Source organism: Ascaphus truei, chromosome 17 (assembly GCF_040206685.1).
Source record: "Ascaphus truei isolate aAscTru1 chromosome 17, aAscTru1.hap1, whole genome shotgun sequence".
In the NCBI taxonomy this organism is placed as follows: Eukaryota; Metazoa; Chordata; class Amphibia; order Anura; family Ascaphidae; genus Ascaphus; species Ascaphus truei.
The window spans coordinates 6,917,961-6,942,057 of NC_134499.1; the positions used below are offsets into that span (position 1 = coordinate 6,917,961).

A 24,097-nucleotide genomic window follows, 5' to 3' on the forward strand; every position below is an offset into this window, starting at 1 on the left:
TGGAAGCGGTGTAATTAATGTGGCTTTATACGGCCCTTTGTTCCCGTAAGGAATGCGGTTTCATGAACAGATGAATAAATGTAAGCTTAATTGGGAGGATCAATGCCTGGTTTAAAGCAGAAACCCCACCCAGGAACGTATATTAAAGCTACTCATGCAATATGAGGCTTTACAGCACCCATAACTTGCTTCATGATTTACAATGCTTTTAATATACTCCCAAAACAGGACACCTCACGGTGCACCACCCTACGAGCGGTGTATGTGAGGGGCCCATACAGGGGAAAACAGGACACCTCACGGTGCACCACCCTACGAGCGGTGTATGTGAGGAGCTCATACAGGGGAAAACAGGACACCTCACGGTGCACCACCCTACGAGCGGTGTATGTGAGGGGCTCATACAGGGGAAAACAGGACACCTCACGGCGCACCACCCTACGAGCGGTGTATGTGAGGGGCTCATACAGGGGAAAACAGGACACCTCACGGTGCACCACCCTACGAGCGGTGTATGTGAGGGGCTCATACAGGGGAAAACAGGACACCTCACGGCGCACCACCCTACGAGCGGTGTATGTGAGGGGCTCATACAGGGGAAAACAGGACACCTCACGGTGCACCACCCTACGAGCAGCGTATGTGAGGGGCTCATACAGGGGAAAACAGGACACCTCAGGGCGCACCACCCTACGAGCGGCGTATGTGAGGGGCTCATACAGGGGAAAACAGGACACCTCACGGTGCACCACCCTACGAGCGGTGTATGTGAGGGGCTCATACAGGGGAAAACAGGACACCTCACGGTGCACCACCCTACGAGCGGTGTATGTGAGGGGCTCATACAGGGGAAAACAGGACACCTCACGGTGCACCACCCTACGAGCGGTGTATGTGAGGGGCTCATACAGGACACATGGGCAATCAAAATGAGAGGATAAATATGTAGTATGTGGCTACAGACTAATTGTTTGAACGACCTTAAGATTACTGCCATAAAAATGAGAGAAGTCAGTAACTATCAGACTAGTCGGGGGGGGGGGGGGGGAGGGGAGGGCAAACTCCAGTCCTCAAGTGCCACCAACAGGTCAGGTTTTCAGGATATCACTGCTTCAGCACAGATGGCTCAATTATTGGGTCAGTCATGCATACTGATTGAGCCACCAGGGCTGCAGAAAGGATGTCCTGAAAACCTGACCTGTTGGTGGCACTTGAGGACTGGAGTTCACCACCCCTGGCTAGGGTATGCCAGTCACACTACAAGAGACGCTTCAGCCCCTAAAAAGCTATCTTACCATTCTTCCTGCACTGTGGGAGACAGGGTGATCATGATGGAGCAATCTTTCGCAGTCATTGCCACTCTGTACTGGTGAATCTGCATTTGAAGGGAAACAAATGTCCGTGACAATGTGCGAGATTGACGGTTTACCCAGAGCATGCAGTTTGCTTGTGCAACAGGCCAATGTATAACCCTTCACTTGAATAACAATTCACTGTATAACCCGGATACTTTCATGTAACCATGTATTTTTTATAACTGTGCCCAGGACATACCTCTCGTGTTCACGTAACTCTCAATGTATTACTTCCTGGTAAAACAGTTTCAGAAATAAAAAATAAATAAATAAATGTGGGTGATCTTTATCACTGCACGGTAACGCCTCGGGAAAGAACACCTTCAACCTAATGCAACTCAACACAGGATATACATCTCTACAATGGAATGAGGCACAAACTTGAGACATCATTATATTTACACACAACATAAGGGACCACACAGCGAAAGGAAAAAGGTGTTTTTTTTATATACCACAATTGGTGTCAAACACTCCCCGTGTGATGGGCACAAAAAACAAAACCTTTTCTCTTTTTTTGTGCCCATCACACAGTGTTTATTTGATACCAATTGCAGTTATACTGGATGGGTCACTACACTTGTATCATTGTCTGATGCAATTGTTTGCAACATTTGTTCGATTCATAACTATAGTAAAAAAAAAAAATTTGGCATATCACCCCATTGTCGTTTGCATTTATAATCTTTGTTGAGTGCTGGGAACTTCCCACATGTTCTTTCTTCTGAATTTGGTACAATTTTAAAATTAGGTATGCCCAGGGAACCCAAAGGTTCCTAGTTGATGAACGCTGCACTAGTCCATACGTTGTATAACTGCTCTTTATATTCTTGCAAACAAAGACAATCAGCAACATTTTGCCCCATTTATGGTTATAGAGAGGACAAGACTTATCGCATCAAATTGGAACACCGGAACAATTTGCACCTGGAAAGACCAACAAAGCAGATCACGCACATTCTTCCTGGTTCGTCCAGCAGTGCGGGGGATATTATTTCCTATTATACTGCTTGAATTTCTCATTAGTTTTGATCCACTGAAACCCAAGGGCCGCCAGTTGGTTACCTTGGTCACTGCGTACGCCACACTTCCGTCATCTTCCAGAGAAAGATCCTTTAACTTCTCGAAAAACGTTTCGTCATAAGGTCCATCGAGAAGTAGCGTACTTCTGCAAAGCAAAATCCCGCCCACAGTCAAGATGAGAAGATGGAAGGCAATGCTTAGCTGGACGCTCACCATGTAAAGAGCCTATAACTATGAGGGATCAAGTTACATTAAGTAGGAAAAATAAGATCAAACAGGATTACGCTCCCATCTGGAGTGTGACGCTTAAACTTCCTACTTATTCATTACCACAGGACAAGAACGATCGTAGAGGAATTAAAAAAGGGCTAGGAGTTAATACAGATTAAAAAACCCAAAAACTCCTGAACCTCCGTCCCACTGTAAAACGCCGTTAATGAAAAAGGCAGCAGTACAAGAAGTATGCAATACATGCCGATTAATTAGGTCACGGGGTGCATATCTTTGGCAACGTCTAGGTTATTAGCTGGTTCTAAAATAGAATTTACCTACGAGAGATAAAACAGCTGTGTGCCTCATTAGTAGTGCTTTATTCTAATCATTTAAGCAAGGAAGGGTGGGGAGGGGTGTTGGTCCTTTCTTGCATGTAGTAATAGGAGGGAGTAGGGCTGCGATTATAGCGCCTGGCGACCTGAAACAAATACATTGACTCCGTCGCAAGCACTTATAGTAAGACCAAAAATTTTGAAGCCGGGTAAATTTGATTTTTTTTAATAGAGTCGCCACATGTGACTGCCTCTAAACCAATGAAGTTGCGCGGCCTGCCCCTTTTAGTGACGTTGCTGGCCTTGTCGCTAAAAATCAAATTACTACTTTTGCAGTGGCGACATGATTGGTCGCGTCGCCAGCACTATAAGCGCTGCCTAGGGGGTATGATAACTACTTGTTGGCCCAATAAAAAGTTATGTTACAAGCTTTCGAGCTGCTCAGAGTAAGGGTTACCCGACGAAGGGCCCTGAGAGGTTAGAAAGCTTGTAGCATAACTACTTATTTGTCCAATAAAAGATACATCACCAACTACCTCCTGTGTTACTTTATCATTTAAGAAAGATGAAGTATGAGGAAAAGAGCAGATGTTTACAGCTGTAAGAAAAAACATGTGTGCCATCTTGTGGTCAGATATGGATACTGCACACTGCCGTGGGTACATTTTCACTTCGGAGAACTACCCTCTGCTAAGCCTGTCCTAATGAACTTGTCCTAATGCCATCAATATGTCACAGAAAGCTTCATGTGACAACTCAAAAAGACCAGCAAAGCCTTCTGTACAACACCTGCTTTGGATTCAGTAAAAAGGCAACGCAGATTTCTTTGTAGCCAGTCTGAATTCTGGTCTGTCTCTCTGGTAGAAAACACGTTCTCCTGTTCGTGGAAGCTGTGTTGTTCTATGCAATACCAACGGTGGTGTTTGGGCATGGTAGTGAGGCACTGCAGCAGGTTTATTATCTATAAACCGATCTCCTTCACCTGGAATCTGCTGATCTCAAAAGTGGTACATCCAACTTTTATCAAGTCTATTAAACACAAAAAAAGACTCCATTCCTTTGCACGTCTCCTTATTTCCAGCTAAGTGAAGGGGTGGCATTTTAAATGACTGATCTGTCAGCTGACTAGAATGATGGAGCCTCTATCTTGGCACATTTTCCCAGCTTGTATTTATTTTGGAGCAAGTTATACAAAGAGAACACTTTCTTCCCCTCGGGATACTAGTTATAAAACCACAACGTGTCCATTTTCCAAACATCAGAGAAACACTTAAACTGGATGGGGTTAGGAGATGCACTGACATGAAAGACTATGTACTAACAAATATATTTAGAACGATTTTAAACAGAGCCAAACAGTCATTCTGACAGCTCCTAATGATTGCTGCATTTAGAAGATAAAATGCTTTATTTGCTTATCCCACAATGCAGGAAGGTCATTTCTTGGAAAGGAAGTCAGAGTTCTGGTTTGTGTGCGAGCTTTACAGCAGACTATGATCAGACTTCGCTTTATAGAAAGGGAAAAGATGTGCCATTTCTGAAGCACGACATTACAGTGCTCACCTCTCCTCCGGACAGTCCACCAGATACTTCTCCACTCGCTTATATAACGGGTACAGTCCCTCAATGTCCAGCATGTCCAACATCTGAGCCTGCAGGGTCTTGTATAGAATGCATCCTTTTGCCAAACCAGAGGTTTCAATTTTATGTTTACCTGCAGGGAAATATCGGATCACATACCCTCATTCCTAGTCGCACGAGCAAATCGTGAAGTAATAATGTTAACTAGTATAAAAGCATCTACCACAGAGGGACAGTAATTAATACTCTGTGATGCCTGAAGGTACCTTTAGCAACAGAAGAGTTCTGGTTTAAAAAAATATTACTGCAGCTACAGATCTATAATGCGTCCTAAACCCTTCCGAACACCAACAACCTACACTGAGCACATTCACTTGCATGCCAGAGGTCCGCTCGCCAGGGGTCCGCCTCGGCAGGCACCACACAAAATGAACAGTGCGCTCGGGGAGCAGAGTGGCAAAGCTTTATCTAATAGCAATTTTAATGTAGACTTATTACAGATCAAACAGTTTAGCCTGTACGAGCAGAAGCACTTGTATATTTCATGTTGCATGCTGGGGGACTTACTGTTCCTCAGCAGCTCGTTGCTGGCGTGGCTGGCCTCACAGTAGTTCCTCCCTTGTGAGATGGGGATAGACTTCATGTTCCCCGCTCTGCCTGTGTCTGTGCTGCTACTTAGCAGCGTGGCTGTTAGGACGTGAATGAGTTCTTTCAGGACCGTCTTTGTGCACTGGGGTCCACTCACCAACCCATTGGCGGGGAAGAAAAATGGCTTCAGGTGGTAAGAGAGTTCGTTCAGGTCCGACAGGTGCTCCTGGTCATCCCGACAGCCATATATTAATTCCCCGTTCTACCGGGGGAAGAACAGAGGGGAAGGTCAACTCACTATACCAAACTTGCAATAAAACGAGCTCAACACAACTCAATCTCCACCATTTTGATGGTGCAAAGAAAACATTTTAGGGATTGTAACACCCCAGTGTTCAGCATGAAAATCCTTTACCGGGTAAATAAAAAGGTTACTTTTAATGGCGTGTATTATAACTGAAGGCGCTCACCTTAAAGACCTTTAAATTATTTTGGGATTCCTGTAATAGATTCATCAGGGCAAAGTGCATCCGCTGTTTGTTTCTAAGAGGAAGGAGGATGTCACATGGAATAGAAAAACACAAAATCAATCAAAACATACTGTTGTACCCTTTGGCTATTTATTTATGAATCTATGTTCAACACAAGCAGCAATGCCAGGCATGGGAAAGTCACTTCTCAGCAGAGACATTAATGCACATTTTCTTGGGTCTAATACCTGGTAAAGACTTTGCTTAGCTTGCCTAGGCGGCTACACAAACAGCCTTTATCTGCGGCACTTTTCTATTTCAAAACCAGAAAGGCCAACATCCTTAGTAGTTCAAGGAGCAAAGAGCTAAAGCAGTTTTATTATTCATGTAAAATGTATAAGTAAACACACAGATACTCAACAAGCAAGAAACCCCAAACACAACCACACACACATCAAAAGGAGTGCTTGTGGGCGTGGCTAAATGTATACAACAAAAACAAACAAGATGCCCAAAGCTACTTCCAATGTGAAAAAATACACAGTGCAATACCTATATATTCTCTTGAAAAAGGGTCCTTTAGTTTAACCCTTTAGCCAAAGTGTCACCCCTCCCCACTTTCCAAGTTGGCAGGTCAGTTTCATTTTGCTGGGTTATGACAGATCCAATGTGATCATTCTTCCTGTAATTATACAGGTAAATAAGAATTTTAACTCAGGGAGTGTTAGGACCTGCTTTGAAGTGGTGGCAGGCTTAAGACGCTTTGTCAAAAGGGTTGAACTAAATGACCCTTTTTCAAGAGATATATAGGTATTGCACTGTGTATTTTTGTCACATTGGAAGTAGCTTTGAGCATCTTTGTTTGTTTTTTGTTGTATAAAATGTATAAGTAACAACTATTCCTTGTCTATTATAGTGGTGGCCAACTCCAGTCCTCAAGGGCCACCAACTGCTCAGGTATTATGGATAGCCCTGCTTCAGCACAGGTGGCTTAGTCAGTGAAAATAAAAATGGTGGGGAGTAGTAAATATTTTAATCAATCTGGTGCTTTAGGCATTAATGTGGTTACAGTTGGTCTAAAAAATACTAGATGGTGTTTATGACAGTTCCACACCTTTCCTGTGTTTGCGCTGATCTACAAAGAGGGCTTAATTATTTATTTATAAAATATTTTACCAGTAAATAATACATTGAGAGTTACCTCTGGTTTTCAAGTATGTCCTGGGCATAGAGTTAAATGACAAATAATACATGGTTACAGGTACAGTGACCTAAGTGAACAGGGTATACATTATATACAAGACATTGCATGCACAGTTAAGATACTATATATCAGTATATGTTACTGTATGTAACAGTTACAGACCAGATTAAAATGTGAGACAGCTTTGGTTTTGAAAGAACTTAAACTGGTGGTGGATGTGAGTCTCCGGTAGGTTGTTCCAGTTTTGGGGTGCCCGGTAAGAAAAGGGGGAGCGGCCGGATACTTTGTTGATTGGTGGTAAGGGTGGGGGGGGGAGATCACAGATGGCCCACTAAAAGTGAATTATGTAGTTTAGAAGGCTGGGGACGATAGCCAGATCCTGCACTGTCAGCCTCAAAGAAAACGAACAGTCTTGAATTATCACTTGTGCATCCTATAGAGAGGTGACAAACAGGTCACCACTTAGTTGGAGGACTATTAAATATAAGAAATGATGGGCCTGACAGCATTTAATCAGAATAACAAATGGATCTGTCACTGTTGCGATTAGACAAATCAAAATCATACCACACACTGCATGTGTAAGAGGTACAAGAGAAAGAACTTGCTCCTGCGAAAATAGATGTTTGGCTGTCACATTTTAGGTGCAGGTGTGTATGGGAAGAGCACAGACATAACCGGGAAGATGGTGTCTGTCCAAGTATTAGAGAAATTAAGATATTAGGCCTTTTATACATTAGCCAGACTAAACGTCAAGAAAGGTTGTTTTTTTTTCCTTCTGAAACGGTCAACCCAGTAGCTGATTTACGACAGTTGTGGTGCTTGTGTGTGTTTCAATGCAAGGAGGTCTGGGTATAAATGTTGGCATGTTTGAATAGACAAAACAGAATTCAGAGGTGTTTGAGAACAGACACGTGAATTTTTTTATCTTTCTGCACCAGTGACCTCTCTGGGAAAAACTTATGACGTGTGGTAACATATAGGTAATTCTGTTTGTTTTAGCTCTTTATTTTAAGAAACTGTTCGGCATTTATTGTAACTGTATGGTCTTCTAATCTTTTTATGTAATCTAAGCACTGTCTTTTTGTATTTTAAAGTCAAACTTTAATAAATGATCATTTGGGCTTTGAATGAACTTTTGCACACTTTGTATAGTGTATTTACATTTTCAGACACATTTTGCTACACAGCTTGTGTGTTAAATGCATAGTTTTTCTTTAATAAACAGGTACCCGAGACCCTGGCAGATATATAATTAAATATTTTTGCATATTTCTAGGGTAATGGCAGCGGATAAATATGATTACAATCTAGTAAGGGGTAAATATTAACTAATTGAAGGTATCTTGCGGAGGAGAAAGGCAAGTTGGCTAGAGTAGCCATGTGTATTATCCCTGATTGCATATCTAAGTCACGTGCTCACTTGTGTGCGGTTTGTGACAGGTGGTATATGTGGTCGGATTGAGGGGAGATATTGTTCATTTGAGGGACCTTTGCGAAGGTGAAAAGTGGGCCCGCCTGCCAGCTGTGTATTAACCCTCGTCCAATATGCAGGTCACGTGCTCACAGGTGTGCCGTACATGTGTCAGAATGACAACCACCTGTGCTGAAGCATGTATATCCCTAATACCTGGCCTGTTGGTGGCACTGGAGCCTTTGGAGCTACCACCCCTGGTCTATTCCATTTGTGTTGTATTTATTGTGAAGAACGGTTTTACGGAGAAACATCCATTTAATAAAAAGTGACATTTTAGCGAAATGAGCACTAACCCGGAGTAGAGATCCAAAGGACAGTATTTACTGATCAGCTTCCACTTCCCCTTGGCAACCTACAAAAAAGTTACAATATGGCGTTACTCGGGTCTAAAAATGTCACTAGACCTTCAACCATTAAAAGAATTTAAAATGTGTAAAATTAACCAACACATTATTGTGCCTACAATTGTGCACATCTTTATGGAAACCTTTAAACCCTGACACTGCGCTGCAATGTTACAGCTACAAAAAGACACACGTCCATCAAGTTCAACCTATGCTAAATTTAGATGACAGATACTTTATCCTATATCTGTACTTACAGTATAGTGATCCAGAGGAAGGCAAACAAAAAACCCCAGTGTCACATCTAATGATAAGGGGGGAAATAAATTCCTTCCTGACTACAAATATTGGCAATCAGATTACTCCCTGGGTCCACATTCTTCCCATGTATACTTATTTGGTATATCCCTGTATACCTTTCCCATCTAAAAAGATGCCCAACCTTTTTTTGAACAAATCTATTGTATCTGCCATCACAGTCTCCATGGGTAATGAATCCCACACTGTAACTGCCCTTACTGTAAAGAGCCCTTTCCTTTGTTGCTGGTGAAATCTCCTTTCCTCCAACCTTAAGGGATGACCCCATTAAATAACTACGGCGTAAACCATTTTCTATGCTAAAGCAGCTGTGTATTACAGCATGGAGCAATGCATTAACATCTGTAACCTACGGACTGAACACTTCATGAAATACATTTACTTCCATCTCTCTTTTACCAATGGATGGATGAACTGTATTTTTTTTTTTTTAAAGTAAATCAGTTGAATTAAAAGATAGTGAATAAGCCAAACATAAGATGTCTGCCCCACGTAATTCCAGCTATCCTAACGATCCGCAATGCTCTGTCATGCCCCAATCAACACAGAAATGAGAGGGAGCTTCTCTTCAGAATGTGAACATCTGAAATACTTCTCCCGACTACTAAAAAACAGCAAAAAAAACTATAAATGAGTTACATGGTGATTGGAGAGACTTCACATGCATTAAAGCTGCATGAACATCCTATGCAAATCCTCAGAACTTCCCGCTCCTGTGTAAAATGGAAATAACGCATTTTGGTGCCAGAATAGCTCATGGTGAGCATGGAAATGACCTGTATTTGCACACACTGTTATGGAACAGAGAGACTGTTTATGTAGCATAATTGTCCCTATTTAACCCCTTCACTGCTAGAGGGTTGTGGCAACGACCCTTCAATGTAGTATGTGATCAGTGGGAGCGCGAACAGCCTCTAAAAAACGAGCAAGGGGTGACGACGTGTACGTCAGGAGTGCTTAAACTTTTTAGTTCGCGCTCCAGTCTGCGCGCGCCCCCCCCCCTTACCTGCTCTCGGGCTTCGCACCATCATATGATGCGCTGTCATTTGACCCCCGGCTGAGAGCATGTAAGTGACGTTGCAGAGGCCTCATGCCTCCCCCAGCATTTAATTTAAATGCCTTGGGGAAGAGCGCTGGGCCTCTGCAACCGCCGCGCCCCTCTTAGAAAATCCAGCGCCTCCCAATTTGCGCACCCCTGGTGTACGTCATAAGGACCCCTGGACCTCTACGAGTGCCTTAAAGCTTAGTGACCAAGGCCTAGCATTTTGCGGACCCTGTGGGCAGCGCAGTGTGTTACCTTCAGGTGCTGGTGCATGCAGAAACGACACACTTTCTTCTTGATTTCTTTTGCGATGTGGCCAGAGCAGGGAATAAAACCACATTTAGGCTGAAGACAGGAAGAAAAATATCATGATTAAGTATGAAACTGTTAAACACGGGGGCGAGTTCACCAAATGTGTTAGCCAGTGTCTTTTCTCTACTGATTACAGTCTGCTACAGGCTGCATAAATCCCCCTTTCTTCTACTTAAACTCACTGCAGCTCAATGCGAAATGCCAAACTAGTTTATTTAGGGAGTCCATAGTTGATAGTAGCCCATCCAGACAAGACATGGGGGCTGGTTACATTTACTTAGCATCCGATACTCTTGCAGGAATTTTATTGATTTGAGATCATTTAGCCTGAAGGGTGCTGGGGGGGGGGGGGGGAATCTATGGAGCACCCGGGTCATATGATCAGAAGCAATCACATGACCGGGCCCCCAGATGGAGCGCCTCACCCCATGAAAACTAGCAAGTGCCATGAGTTAGCAGGTACATCATAAAGGCGTTGTGTACTAACCGTTAGTCTCCAAATATGATCATTTGGGATACCATCTCTACTCCGCAGCATGATCCAGTGTCACGAGTACCAGTGACTAACTGGATCACATCAAGCACTTCATTCCATAAAGTTTTAGTAAGGGAGCAGCGCCACCACACATGTTTCATAGGCCGTTCCCTGCCACAGGCCCTCTAATTGCCGTATGATGCATTAGGAAAGAGGTGATATTGTCTTATTGGTGTGTAGTAGCTGCTGCAGAGAATGCTGTGAGACACCGTGTTCACCTTAATCTCTATGCAGAAGATGGGTCTGAGTTCTACAAACGGGAAAGTCTGCAGTCGGGTGAGGTTAGGAAGGCACATGGCATAACCACTGACGTCCATCTCTTTATCACAGCGAGACTCTGAAACAACATACCAGGAGTTGGTAAATAATAAGGATGGGACACTTGCATGGCGTTTGGGGACAGGCAAAGATGCTGTTGTACTTGGCAATAAAGTGAAACTAAACATTTCCTTTAAAACCCAAATCAGCCGTACTTCACAGATTTGCAATTCTATTATAGTTCTATGAGCTCACAGAAATATGCAGCATGCCCCCTGCAGCACAGATGGGGATATAGACAATTCACACGGACATCTGCTGGGCAGTTTAACCACTTCACCTTTACCAGGAGTGGCCAACTCCAGTCCACAAGGGCCAACAAGTCAGGTTTTAAGGATATCCCTGCTTCAGTATACGTGGCAGTTAGTGGCTCAGTCAACGACAGCCACTGACTAATGTACCTTTGCTGAAGCAGAGATATCCTTAAAACCTGACCTGCTGGTGGTCCTCGAGCTCTGGAGTTGGCTGCTCCAGTCTTAAACAGTCTATTTAATATAAGGTTAGCACAATGTCCCAAAAACTAATCTTTACCCTCCAAGCAGCGTCTGTACTCCCTCCCGCTTGTAAGTCAGGAGCAAATGTAGCATTTCCTGTTACTACTCATCTCTGCTGACCTCCAACAGACGGAGGAGAATGAAGATGTGGTGCTATACAATGATATAGAGTACCTCTATACACTATCATTCTTCCCACAGCTGCTTCCCTGCATAAATAGCAGAAACAGACCATTTCTTCTCATTTAGTGTGCATTCAAACAAATTGCAGTGCTCACATTGTAACTCAGATATTGCAGCATCTCTTCATGTGCATAGAAAAATAAAACCCTTCCATGGGCACGAGAATTGATAAGATGGTAGGGAGCAGCTATAATTATTGATGAGCTCTGATCATCCCATTTTGGGTTTGTGGGCTAGGACAATAAGCAGCTTCACCTAGATGGAAATGGGACCCTAATTTCAGGCTGAGGAAAAGCAGATTCCCCAACTTCAGACCGGTCTACGAAGGAGGAAAAGGAATTGATCCGAGCACCAACATAGAAGGTTTTTCTCATGGCTTGAACGTAAAGAGCAGACCAGTGCGCTGACATTCTAGTACAATCCTGGTTCAGGTATCGGAGCTACGGATGAACAATGTTTTCTGACATCTGCACAATAAGTGGAAAGGGGAACAGACTACAGGATTAGTTACTGCTGAGCAGGGCCATATCCGCTGTTGATGCCAACTACTGTATCTGTCCCAGCACCAACATAACAGTCTGTACAAAGCAGACACACATTCCTCTTCTCACAAACCCCACCACTGCCTGAGGGCACCACAACGCATTGCTCTGCAGCCAAGGGATTAACATGTATTATTTATAACACACACAAGACAGAGAACATGGTATTTTGTAACCAAAAGAATAATCTTTGCCCTCCATGTCTATGACCCTAAAATTACAAGTGCATTCTATGCTTTTGCTTCATAATAAAAAATACATTTGGAAATCAATCGGTTTCAGTCAATTCAAATGTTGTATGGTAGCTGCAGTGCCCTTTGTATATTATATACAGGGTACCTTACCCGGTCTCTCCGACTGGATCTTTAAACAAAGACGTTTCAGGAAGTCCAACGGTAATTGTACCACATCCTACAAAGTAAAATCAGAGCAGTGAGCTGCTTAGTTTGGGCCTTTCCCCATCACAAACCCCATTAAATAGATTGTTGCTTTTTCCGAGTGGAGAGAATTAGAACGAAAAGAACAGTGGAAATTATATTATATATATATATAAAAAAAAAAATTAAATGACTGATTTGTTTGTCTTCTTGTACGTTCTCTATACTCTGATGTGAAGCAGAATCGCCGGGGGCAAGTTACATGTGATTGAATCAGCACAGAAGAGAATCCGTCCCATTCACTTTCGCAAACCTAGAAATATTTCAAGCAAAACTCAAAGGGGCATCTATTTGACAAGAAATAGAAAGATCGGATCATTTTGTATTTAAAAATGTCAACTTTCTTCTTTATATGTGCTGGACACAAACCAGGACACTTTTGAAAATATCAGAAAGTTGAGATCATACTTAATTGTTGGTTTAGTTTGAATAATTACAAAACAAAGGATCAAAGACATTTTTTTCCTTTAATCTGTCCCTACAATAAAGTAGAATCAAAGAAAACTGTCTCCCAAATCCTTCTGTCCTCATTTTGACCGAACACCGATTAACATGTATTTAAATCCGAACGCAAGGTTTACACATATGACTACACCTTAAGTACACAGAGAGCGGACACAGAAATGTTTGTAAATAAAGTTATGGTGAGAACATTTCCTTTGTGCTCGCAGGTAGGAAATGGGGTTAATTTTAATTGAGGACTAGTGCTCATTCATCTATAAATTGAGATATATCCCAAAATCTGCAGTATAAACATTGAAATGTTATTCATTGATATTCACCTGAAGGTAAGATACCTGCTCTCAGATACTAAACATTTCTCACTAACTTAATCAGAGTTGCTGGGGAGAAGGGGTCGCAGTTTTTTATTTGGGAATGAGACAGGTCAATTACATTTTACAGACCACGTTCCCAATTCAAAAACTGTATATAGATATATATTTTTATATAAAAATCTGTACAAATTAAAGGGCAATACAGAGTAGAAATTAAAGACAAACCAAGAACAAATGCAGTTTAAAATGCAAAAAATATATACAGTATATATGTTTCATGCATTTAAAAAAAACAGTATATTCCAGCAGAGCTGAGATATATTTATTACTAGAGATTCGCAAGGAAAGATCCCAACCCGCCAAGTATTATCACCATGTTATTAGCAGGTGATGGGGGACACTGAGCACGAGATTGTTTCACATACCCCGTGATGAACATAGCTTTCACCCAGAAACTGTTTCATAATGTGCTTGCCGAAGTCCAAGATGTTGTGGAGATGCTGATACACTTCCTCTGTAGTCTGAAAAATAATAACATGGGATTAGGCATTTCCCAAAGGGGCTGTCCCCCACCAAGCAGCAAAGTGAGCTAATGCCAGGGACATATTTAGGGGTTACATCTGGTTGATTGATGCCTTCCTTTACCCAAATCTGTCGCCCATAAAGCACACTTGGTATTCAAGAATACCTCCTACCCCAAGCTGGTGGGGTCCACAGAGCTGAACCATGTTTATTTTAACCATGCCCCTCCACTCTCCCCCCCACTCCCGGAGATACGCCGATCTAAGTGTGATGCCGGTATCTTCAGTTTAAAGGTCCCACGTCATGTGGGCCAATAGGCAGCTTCAAGGGATAACGTCAGTCTCCTATTGGCCTGCGGGGCCATTAAACCGCCATATTGTGAGTCCAGCCAGGACTGCCACTGGCAGCCCCTTCAGACGGACGTCTCAGGAAGCAGGGGGTCCCCAGAGCTGAAATCAACACAGCTCCAGGGACCCTCTGCTCCAAACCTGTTACAAAATAAAAACCAGCAAACACTACGAAGTATTTCTAAAGCAGCAGAGGAGAGAAAAGGAGCACAGCTATCCGCATCCAGAATGCATGAAATTAAAATAGGGCAACTCCAAGTACAATAAAAACAAATTGTTTATTTAATAAATCAGCTTACAATGGGGTAGGACAACGCACTTCGTCCAAAAAGGACTCTCTCAAGGTGTAAGCTGATTTATTAAATAAACAATGCGTTTTTATTGTACTTGAAGTTGCCCTATTTGTCATGTCATGCACTCTGGATGCGGATAGCTGAGCTCCTTTTCTCTCCTCTGCATCTGAGGCTTGCACGCTGAAGAATCCACAGTCAGGTATAGGGCAACAGCCCTTTTATTATTACCTCTCACAAACCTGTGTGGGATTGCTTATGGATTATAGCCCATGGGGGATTTATGTCTCAGAGGGACCCTCGGATGTGGCAGCTGTGTGGGCACCACTAGGTCTCCTTTCCCTGGGAAGAACACCTCTGTTACTTATACAGTGGTTCTGAAGTTTGGATTCATTTGAATGGACTTATACTACTGATGAGCTTATTTTTGTGATGCACCAACTCACCACCTATCGAAGTATTTCTAAAGAACTTTTTATATTCCGTTTGCTGCTCCCTTCTGCGAGAAAGGTGGGGGGGTTCATAGTTTAACCCCTGCCTGTTGCCTGTCATACATTGCAAAGCAAAGCCGCAGAGGGCTCAAAATTGGCTTTGTAGCCAACTGAGGAACGAATGCTGCAGACACTGTACTCATCAGCTGTTAGAGCATTTCTCAGGAACATTGCCCAAACTATTTTTTATCAGTATGCTTTGAGGCCGTCTTCATAGGAATGTATGCGTGTGTGTAATGTTATTTATACAGCGCTTTACAGCATTACAATAGGAGGCAAATACATTAGAAACAAGGGAAATATGTAAATTACAACAGAAGGCAAAGCACTTACAAATCTAAGAAATAAAACCAGATCATACAGGCGTGGTACAGAGTAACCCCTCCGGCATTCATGGGGTTAACAGATTTACTATATGACTGGGCTGAAGTATAGTTTCTAATGCAATGTGCTAAAGGCCACCCCGGCACTGAAGAGGTTAACGTATGCCAGCCTATCAGTGAGTGAGTATTGTCCAGGCAGGCTGTAGTGATGTTAGAATTAGGGGTGGGAAACTGTAGTCCTCAAGGGCCATCACCAGGCCAGGGCTTCAGGAGCTGGCACCCCGGAGTTACATTGAAATGCTTGTCTGCTGGGGTATTGTATTGTATTGTATGTCTTTATTTATATAGCGCCATTAATGTACATAGCGCTTCACAGCAGTAATACATGTGGTAATCGAATAAATAACAGATAATATAAATAACAGATCATGGGAATAAGTGCTTCAGACATAAACAAAACATTAAGGAAGAGGAGTCCCTGCCCCGAGGAGCTTACAATCTAATTGGTAGGTAGGGAGAACGTACAGAGACAGTAGGAGTGAGTTCTGGTAAGTGCGTCTGCAGGGGGTCAAGCTTTATGTATCCTGTGTTCAGAATGTTCACAGTGCTATTCGTATGCTTCTTTAAGCAAGTGTGTCTTAAGGTGGGTCCTAAAGGTGGATAGAGAGGGTGCTAGTCGGGTACTGAGGGGAAGGGCATTCCAGAGGTGTGGGGCAGTCAGTGAAAAAGGTTTAAGGCGGGAGAGGGCTTTAGATAAAAAGGGGGTAGAAAGAAGACATCCTTGAGCAGAACGCAAGAGTCGGGATGGTGCATAGCGAGAAATTAGGGCTGAGATGTAATGAGGGGCAGAAGAGTGTAAAGCTTTAAAAGTGAGGAGGAGAATGGAGTGTGAGATGCGGGATTTGATTGGAAGCCAGGAGAGGGATTTCAGGAGGGGAGTTGCTGAGACAGATCTAGGAAAGAGTAGAGTGATTCTGGCAGCAGCATTTAGGATAGATTGTAGGGGAGACAGGTGAGAGGCAGGAAGACCGGACAGCAGGAGGTTACAGTAATCAAGACGGGAGAGAATGAGGGCCTGAGTCAGAGTTTTAGCAGTCGAGCAACAGAGGAAAGGGCGTATCTTTGTTATATTGCGGAGGAAAAAGCGACAAGTTTTAGAAATGTTTTGAATGTGAGGGGCGAATGTGAGAGAGGAGTCGAGTGTGACCCCTAGGCAGCGTGCTTGGGCTACTGGGTGTATGATCGTAGTTCCAACAGTAATGTGGAAGGAGGTAGTAGGGCCAGGTTTGGGAGGAAGAATGAGGAGCTCTGTTTTAGCCATGTTGAGTTTAAGGCGACGGAGGGCCATCCAGGATGATGTAGCAGAGAGACATTCAGAAACTTTGGTCTGTATAGCAGGTGTAAGGTCGGGTGTTGAAAAGTATATTTGTGTGTCGTCAGCATAGAGGTGATATTTAAATCCAAAAGATGTTATTAGGTCACCTAGAGAGAGTGTGTACAGAGAAAAGAGAAGTGGTCCCAGGACAGAGCCCTGGGGTACCCCCACAGAGAGATCAATAGAGAAGGAGGAGGTGTTAGCAGAAGAGACACTGAAAGTACGATGGGAGAGGTAGGATGAGATCCAGGATAGAGCTTTGTTCCGAATGCCAAGAGTATGGAGAATGTGAAGGAGAAGAGGGTGATCCACAGTGTCAAATGCTGCAGAGAGGTCGAGTAATATGAGCAGAGTGTAATGACCTCTGTCTTTGGCAGCATGGAGGTCGTCAGTTATTTTAGTGAGGGCTGTTTCCGTGGAGTGAGCAGTGCGGAAGCCAGATTGTAGAGGGTCTAGGAGAGAATAGGTGTTGAGAAAATGGAGCAAGCGAGAGAATACAAGACGTTCAAGGAGTTTAGAGGCAAAAGGCAGGAGGGAGACAGGTCGATAGTTAGAAAGACAGGTAGGGTCAAGCTTGCTGTTTTTGAGTAATGGTATGACTGTTGCATGTTTGAAGGAGGATGGAAAGGTTCCAGAGCAGAGGGAGGAGTTAAAAATGTGTGTGAGCGTAGGGATCATAGTAGGAGCAAGAGGTTTTAGGAGATGGGAGGGAATGGGGTCAAAAGAGCAAGTGGTAGAGGGAGAAGAGGCGATCAACAGCGACACATCCTCCTCTGAGACAGTGGAAAAGGAGTCAAGGAAGGCAGGAGGAGAGTTAGGAAGAGGTGTAGGATGGGAGGAAGAGACAGAGGGGATGTTCTGACGTATGGATTCCACCTTTTGAGATCAGCTTCCACTGCAAATGTGTGTGTGTGTGTATACACAAACACACACACAGACACACACACAGACACACTATTTGCAAGTACTGAAGTTTTAAACATGTCAGTGAGATAAACCTCATGTACTGTGCTCCAACATAACAGGCCAAACAACAAGGGGAATCTCTGCCTACAGAGTGCCATAAAATGCATTATTTATCAAAAATAAGATATGCGTACCAGGCAGAGACTGAACCATTACACATGTACATATAGATACACACACACAGAGACACACAGAGACACACACACTGTTTGTTAGGCCTCGGCCATGTTACTTGCTTGATGGCGGAGGCGCGCTCCCGCTCAGCACTGAGCCCCTACAGCCGCAATTAGAGCGGCTTTAGTAGGGGCTCACCTGCGCTTCCGCAAGCGCGCGGAAGCGTAGGTCTTAGGGAAATGTAAAATTTCCCCGCTTGACGGCGCGCAGGGCCGGTCACGTGAGCGGTTCGTTAAATGAGGGCGAACCAGCTCCGTGACGTCACTGGCGCGGCCCCGGCCAGCCCCCTGATGGCGCGCAGGGAAAGCACCCGCAAGGCCAGGGAAAGCACCCGCTTTCCCTGAGCCTCAGCACGCCAGCGAGGAGCTTGGCCGAGGCCTTAATGTTACAGCTGCTCTGTTACAATCCGAAACACAGCAACCTTCTTATCCCCTGTACCCTGTGTTTCCACTTACCATTCCTTATAGATTGTAAACCCCATGAGGCAGGGCCTCTTCTAACAGCACAGTGCAGGCCTATCCTACCTCTCCTAACACAGCACATTGCAGGCCTATCCTACCTCTCCTAACAGCACATTGCAGGCCTATCCTACCTCTCCTAACACAGCACATTGCAGGCCTATCCTGCCTCTTCTAACAGCACATTGCAGGCCAATCCTACCTCTCCTAACACAGCACATTGCAGGCCAATCCTACCTCTCCTAATACAGCACATTGCAGGCCTATCCTACCTCTTCTAACACAGCACATTGCAGGCCTATCCTGCCTCTTCTAACAGCACATTGCAGGCCTATCCTACCTCTCCTAACAGCACATTGCAGGCCTATCCTACCTCTCCTAACAGCACATTGCAGGCCAATCCTACCTCTCCTAACACAGCACATTGCAGGCCAATCCTACCTCTCCTAATACAGCACATTGCAGGCCTATCCTACCTCTCCTAACACAGCACATTGCAGGCCTATCCTGCCTCTTCTAACAGCACATTGCAGGCCTATCCTACCTCTCCTAACACAGCACATTGCAGGCCTATCCTACCTCTTCTAACACAGCACATTGCAGGCCTATCCTACCTATCCTAACACAGCACATTGCAGGCCTGTCCTACCTCTCCTAACACAGCACATTGCAGGCCTATCCTACCTCTCCTAACAGCACATTGCAGGCCTATCCTACCTCTCCTAACACAGCACATTGCAGGCCTATCCTACCTCTCCTAACACAGCACATTGCAGGCCTATCCTACCTCTCCTAACAGCACATTGCAGGCCTATCCTACCTCTCCTAACACAGCACATTGCAGGCCTATCCTACCTCTCCTAACAGCACATTGCAGGCCTATCCTACCTCTTCTAACACAGCACATTGCGGGCCTATCCTACCTCTCCTAACAGCACATTGCGGGCCTATCCTACCTCTTCTAACACAGCACATTGCAGGCCTATCCTACCTCTCCTAACACAGCACATTGCGGGCCTATCCTACCTCTTCTAACACAGCACATTGAAGGCCTATCCTACCTCTTCTAACACAGCACATTGCAGGCCTATCCTACCTCTCCTAACAGCACATTGCGGGCCTATCCTACCTCTTCTAACACAGCACATTGCAGGCCTATCCTGCCTCTTCTAACAGCACATTGCAGGCCTATCCTACCTCTCCTAACACAGCACATTGCAGGCCTATCCTACCTCTCCTAACAGCACATTGCAGGCCTATCCTACCTCTCCTAACACAGCACATTGCAGGCCTATCCTGCCTCTTCTAACAGCACATTGCAGGCCTATCCTACCTCTCCTAACACAGCACATTGCAGGCCTATCCTACCTCTCCTAACACAGCACATTGCAGGCCTATCCTACCTCTCCTAACAGCACATTGCAGGCCTATCCTACCTCTCCTAACACAGCACATTGCAGGCCTATCCTACCTCTTCTAACAGAGCACATTGTAGGCCTATCCTACCTCTCCTAACAGCACATTGCAGGCCTATCCTACCTCTCCTAACACAGCACATTGCAGGCCTATCCTACCTCTCCTAACAGCACATTGCAGGCCTATCCTACCTCTTCTAACACAGCACATTGCAGGCCTATCCTACCTCTCCTAACAGCACATTGCGGGCCTATCCTACCTCTTCTAACACAGCACATTGCAGGCCTATCCTGCCTCTCCTAACAGCACATTGCAGGCCTATCCTATCTCTCCTACACCTCCTAACACAGCACATTGCAGGCCTATCCTACCTCTCCTAACACAGCACATTGCAGGCCTATCCTACCTCTCCTAACAGCACATTGCAGGCCTATCCTACCTCTCCTAACACAGCACATTGCAGGCCTATCCTGCCTCTTCTAACAGCACATTGCAAGCCTATCCTACCTCTCCTAACACAGCACATTGCAGGCCTATCCTACCTCTCCTAACACAGCACATTGCAGGCCTATCCTACCTCTCCTAACACAGCACATTGCAGGCCTATCCTACCTCTCCTAACACAGCACATTGCAGGCCTATCCTACCTCTCCTAACAGCACATTGCAGGCCTATCCTACCTCTCCTAACACAGCACATTGCAGGCCTATCCTGCCTCTTCTAACAGCACATTGCAAGCCTATCCTACCTCTCCTAACACAGCACATTGCAGGCCTATCCTACCTCTCCTAACACAGCACATTGCAGGCCTATCCTACCTCTCCTAACAGCACATTGCAGGCCTATCCTACCTCTCCTAACACAGCACATTGCAGGCCTATCCTACCTCTCCTAACAGCACATTGCAGGCCTATCCTACCTCTCCTAACACAGCACATTGCAGGCCTATCCTACCTCTTCTAACAGAGCACATTGCAGGCCTATCCTACCTCTTCTAACAGAGCACATTGCAGGCCTATCCTACCTCTCCTAACAGCACATTGCAGGCCTATCCTACCTCTTCTAACACAGCACATTGCGGGCCTATCCTACCTCTTCTAACACAGCACATTGCAGGCCTATCCTGCCTCTCCTAACAGCACATTGCAGGCCTATCCTACCTCTCCTAACACAGCACATTGCAGGCCTATCCTACCTCTCCTAACACAGCACATTGCAGGCCTATCCTACCTCTCCTAACAGCACATTGCAGGCCTATCCTACCTCTCCTAACACAGCACATTGCAGGCCTATCCTGCCTCTTCTAACAGCACATTGCAGGCCTATCCTACCTCTCCTAACACAGCACATTGCAGGCCTATCCTACCTCTCCTAACACAGCACATTGCAGGCCTATCCTACCTCTCCTAACAGCACATTGCAGGCCTATCCTACCTCTCCTAACAGCACATTGCAGGCCTATCCTACCTCTTCTAACACAGCACATTGCAGGCCTATCCTACCTCTCCTAACACAGCACATTGCGGGCCTATCCTACCTCTTCTAACACAGCACATTGCAGGCCTATCCTACCTCTTCTAACACAGCACATTGCAGGCCTATCCTACCTCTCCTAACAGCACATTGCGGGCCTATCCTACCTCTTCTAACACAGCACATTGCAGGCCTATCCTGCCTCTCCTAACAGCACATTGCAGGCCTATCCTACCTCTCCTAACACAGCACATTGCAGGCCTATCCTACCTCTCCTAACAGCACATTGCAGGCCTATCCTACCTCTCCTAACACAGCACATTGCAGGCCTATCCTACCTCTCCTAACAGCACATTGCAGGCCTATCCTACCTCTTCTAACAGCACATTGCAGGCCTATCCTACCTCTCCTAACACAGCACATTGCAGGCCTATCCTACCTCTCCTAACACAGCACATTGCAGGCCTATCCTACCTCTCCTAACACAGCACATTGCAGGCCTATCCTACCTCTCCTAACTGCACATTGCAGGCCTATCCTACCTCTCCTAACAGCACATTGCGGGCCTATCCTACCTCTTCTAACACAGCACATTGCAGGCCTATCCTGCCTCTCCTAACAGCACATTGCAGGCCTATCCTACCTCTCCTAACACAGCACATTGCAGGCCTATCCTGCCTCTTCTAACAGCACATTGCAGGCCTATCCTACCTCTCCTAACACAGCACATTGCAGGCCTATCCTACCTCTCCTAACAGCACATTGCAGGCCTATCCTACCTCTCCTAACACAGCACATTGCAGGCCTATCCTACCTCTCCTAACAGCACATTGCAGGCCTATCCTACCTCTCCTAACACAGCACATTGCAGGCCTATCCTACCTCTCCTAACACAGCACATTGCAGGCCTATCCTACCTCTTCTAACAGAGCACATTGTAGGCCTATCCTACCTCTTCTAACAGCACATTGCAGGCCTATCCTACCTCTCCTAACACAGCACATTGCAGGCCTATCCTACCTCTCCTAACAGCACATTGCAGGCCTATCCTACCTCTCCTAACACAGCACATTGCAGGCCTATCCTACCTCTCCTAACAGCACATTGCCGGCCTATCCTACCTCTTCTAACAGCACATTGCAGGCCTATGCTACCTCTTCTAACAGCACATTGCAGGCCTATCCTACCTCTCCTAACACAGCACAGTGCAGGCCTATCCTACCTCTCCTAACACAGCACATTGCAGGCCTATCCTACCTCTCCTAACACAGCACATTGCAGGCCTATCCTACCTCTTCTAACAGCACATTGCAGGCCTATCCTACCTCTCCTAACACAGCACATTGCAGGCCTATCCTACCTCTTCTAACAGCACATTGCAGGCCTATCCTACCTATCCTAACACAGCACATTGCAGGCCTATCCTACCTCTTCTAACACAGCACATTGCAGGCCTATCCTACCTATCCTAACACAGCACATTGCAGGCCTGTCCTACCTCTCCTAACACAGCACATTGCAGGCCTATCCTACCTCTTCCAACACAGCACATTGCAGGCCTATCCTACCTCTTCTAACACAGCACATTGCAGGCCTATCCTGCCTCTCCTAACACAGCACAGTGCAGGAATATCCTACCTCTTCTAACACAGCACATTGCAGGCCTATCCTACCTCTAACACAGCACATTGCAGGCCTGTCCTACCTCTCCTAATACAGCACATTGCAGGCCCGTCCTACCTCTCCTAACACAGCACATTGCAGGCCTATCCTACCTCTCCTAATACAGCACATTGCAGGCCTATCCTACCTCTCCGAACACAGCACATTGCAGGCCTATCCCACCTCTCCTAACACAGCACATTGCAGGCCTATCCTACCTCTAACACAGCACATTGCAGGCCTATCCTACCTCTTCCAACAGCACATTGCAGGCCTGTCCTACCTCTCCTAATACAGCACATTGCAGGCCTGTCCTACCTCTCCTAACACAGCACATTGCAGGCCTATCCTACCTCTCCTAACACAGCACATTGCAGGCCTATCCTACCTCTCCTAACACAGCACATTGCTGGCCTATCCTACCTCTTCTAACACAGCACAGTGCAGGCCTATCCTACCTCTCCTAACACAGCACATTGCAGGCCTATCCTACCTCTTCTAACACAGCACATTGCAGGCCTATCCTACCTCTTCCAACAGCACATTGCAGGCCTGTCCTACCTCTCCTAACACAGCACATTGCAGGCCTGTCCTACCTCTCCTAATACAGCACATTGCAGGCCTGTCCTACCTCTCCTAATACAGCACATTGCAGGCCTATCCTACCTCTCCTAACACAGCACATTGCAGGCCTATCCTACCTCTTCGAAGGCCGCACTTATAGTGACGGCGACGCGGAAACTGGAAGCCGGCAAAATTTGATTTTCAAGGGCTGTCACGTGACGGCCCTTGAACAAATCAAATTGCCGGAACCCTGCGACCCCGCCGAAACATAACTTTCACCAGTGGCGACGGGTGACGTCACCTGCCGTGTCGCCATCGACGGCACTATAGGCACGGCCTAACAGCACATTGCAGGCATATCCTACCGCCTAACACAGCACATTGCAGGCCTATCCTACCTCTCCTAACATATTGCAGGTCTATCCTACCTCTCCTAACGCATTGCAGGTCTATCCTACCTCTAACATCACATTGCAGGCCTCTCCTGATACA

General features: G+C 45.4%; 1 protein-coding gene across 3 annotated transcripts in view; it reads right to left on the minus strand.

Annotated features, from left to right (window-relative positions):
- IPPK (inositol-pentakisphosphate 2-kinase) overlaps nucleotides 1-24,097 on the minus strand; it is a 47,251-nt gene that overhangs the window by 6,291 nt on the left and 16,863 nt on the right. For all 3 annotated transcript variants that reach the window (XR_012788514.1, XR_012788513.1, XM_075573795.1), the window contains exons 3-12: nucleotides 13,970-14,065; nucleotides 12,676-12,742; nucleotides 11,013-11,131; nucleotides 10,203-10,292; nucleotides 8,537-8,595; nucleotides 5,563-5,635; nucleotides 5,072-5,354; nucleotides 4,487-4,637; nucleotides 2,421-2,523; nucleotides 1,296-1,375 (exon numbers count right to left, since the gene is read on the minus strand). Coding sequence is in view for 1 of the 3 variants with exons in the window: in XM_075573795.1 (XP_075429910.1) it covers nucleotides 1,296-1,375; nucleotides 2,421-2,523; nucleotides 4,487-4,637; nucleotides 5,072-5,354; nucleotides 5,563-5,635; nucleotides 8,537-8,595; nucleotides 10,203-10,292; nucleotides 11,013-11,131; nucleotides 12,676-12,742; nucleotides 13,970-14,065 (1,121 nt within the window). In the remaining 2 variants the exon portion in view is untranslated. The remainder of the gene's footprint in view (nucleotides 1-1,295; nucleotides 1,376-2,420; nucleotides 2,524-4,486; nucleotides 4,638-5,071; nucleotides 5,355-5,562; nucleotides 5,636-8,536; nucleotides 8,596-10,202; nucleotides 10,293-11,012; nucleotides 11,132-12,675; nucleotides 12,743-13,969; nucleotides 14,066-24,097) is intronic.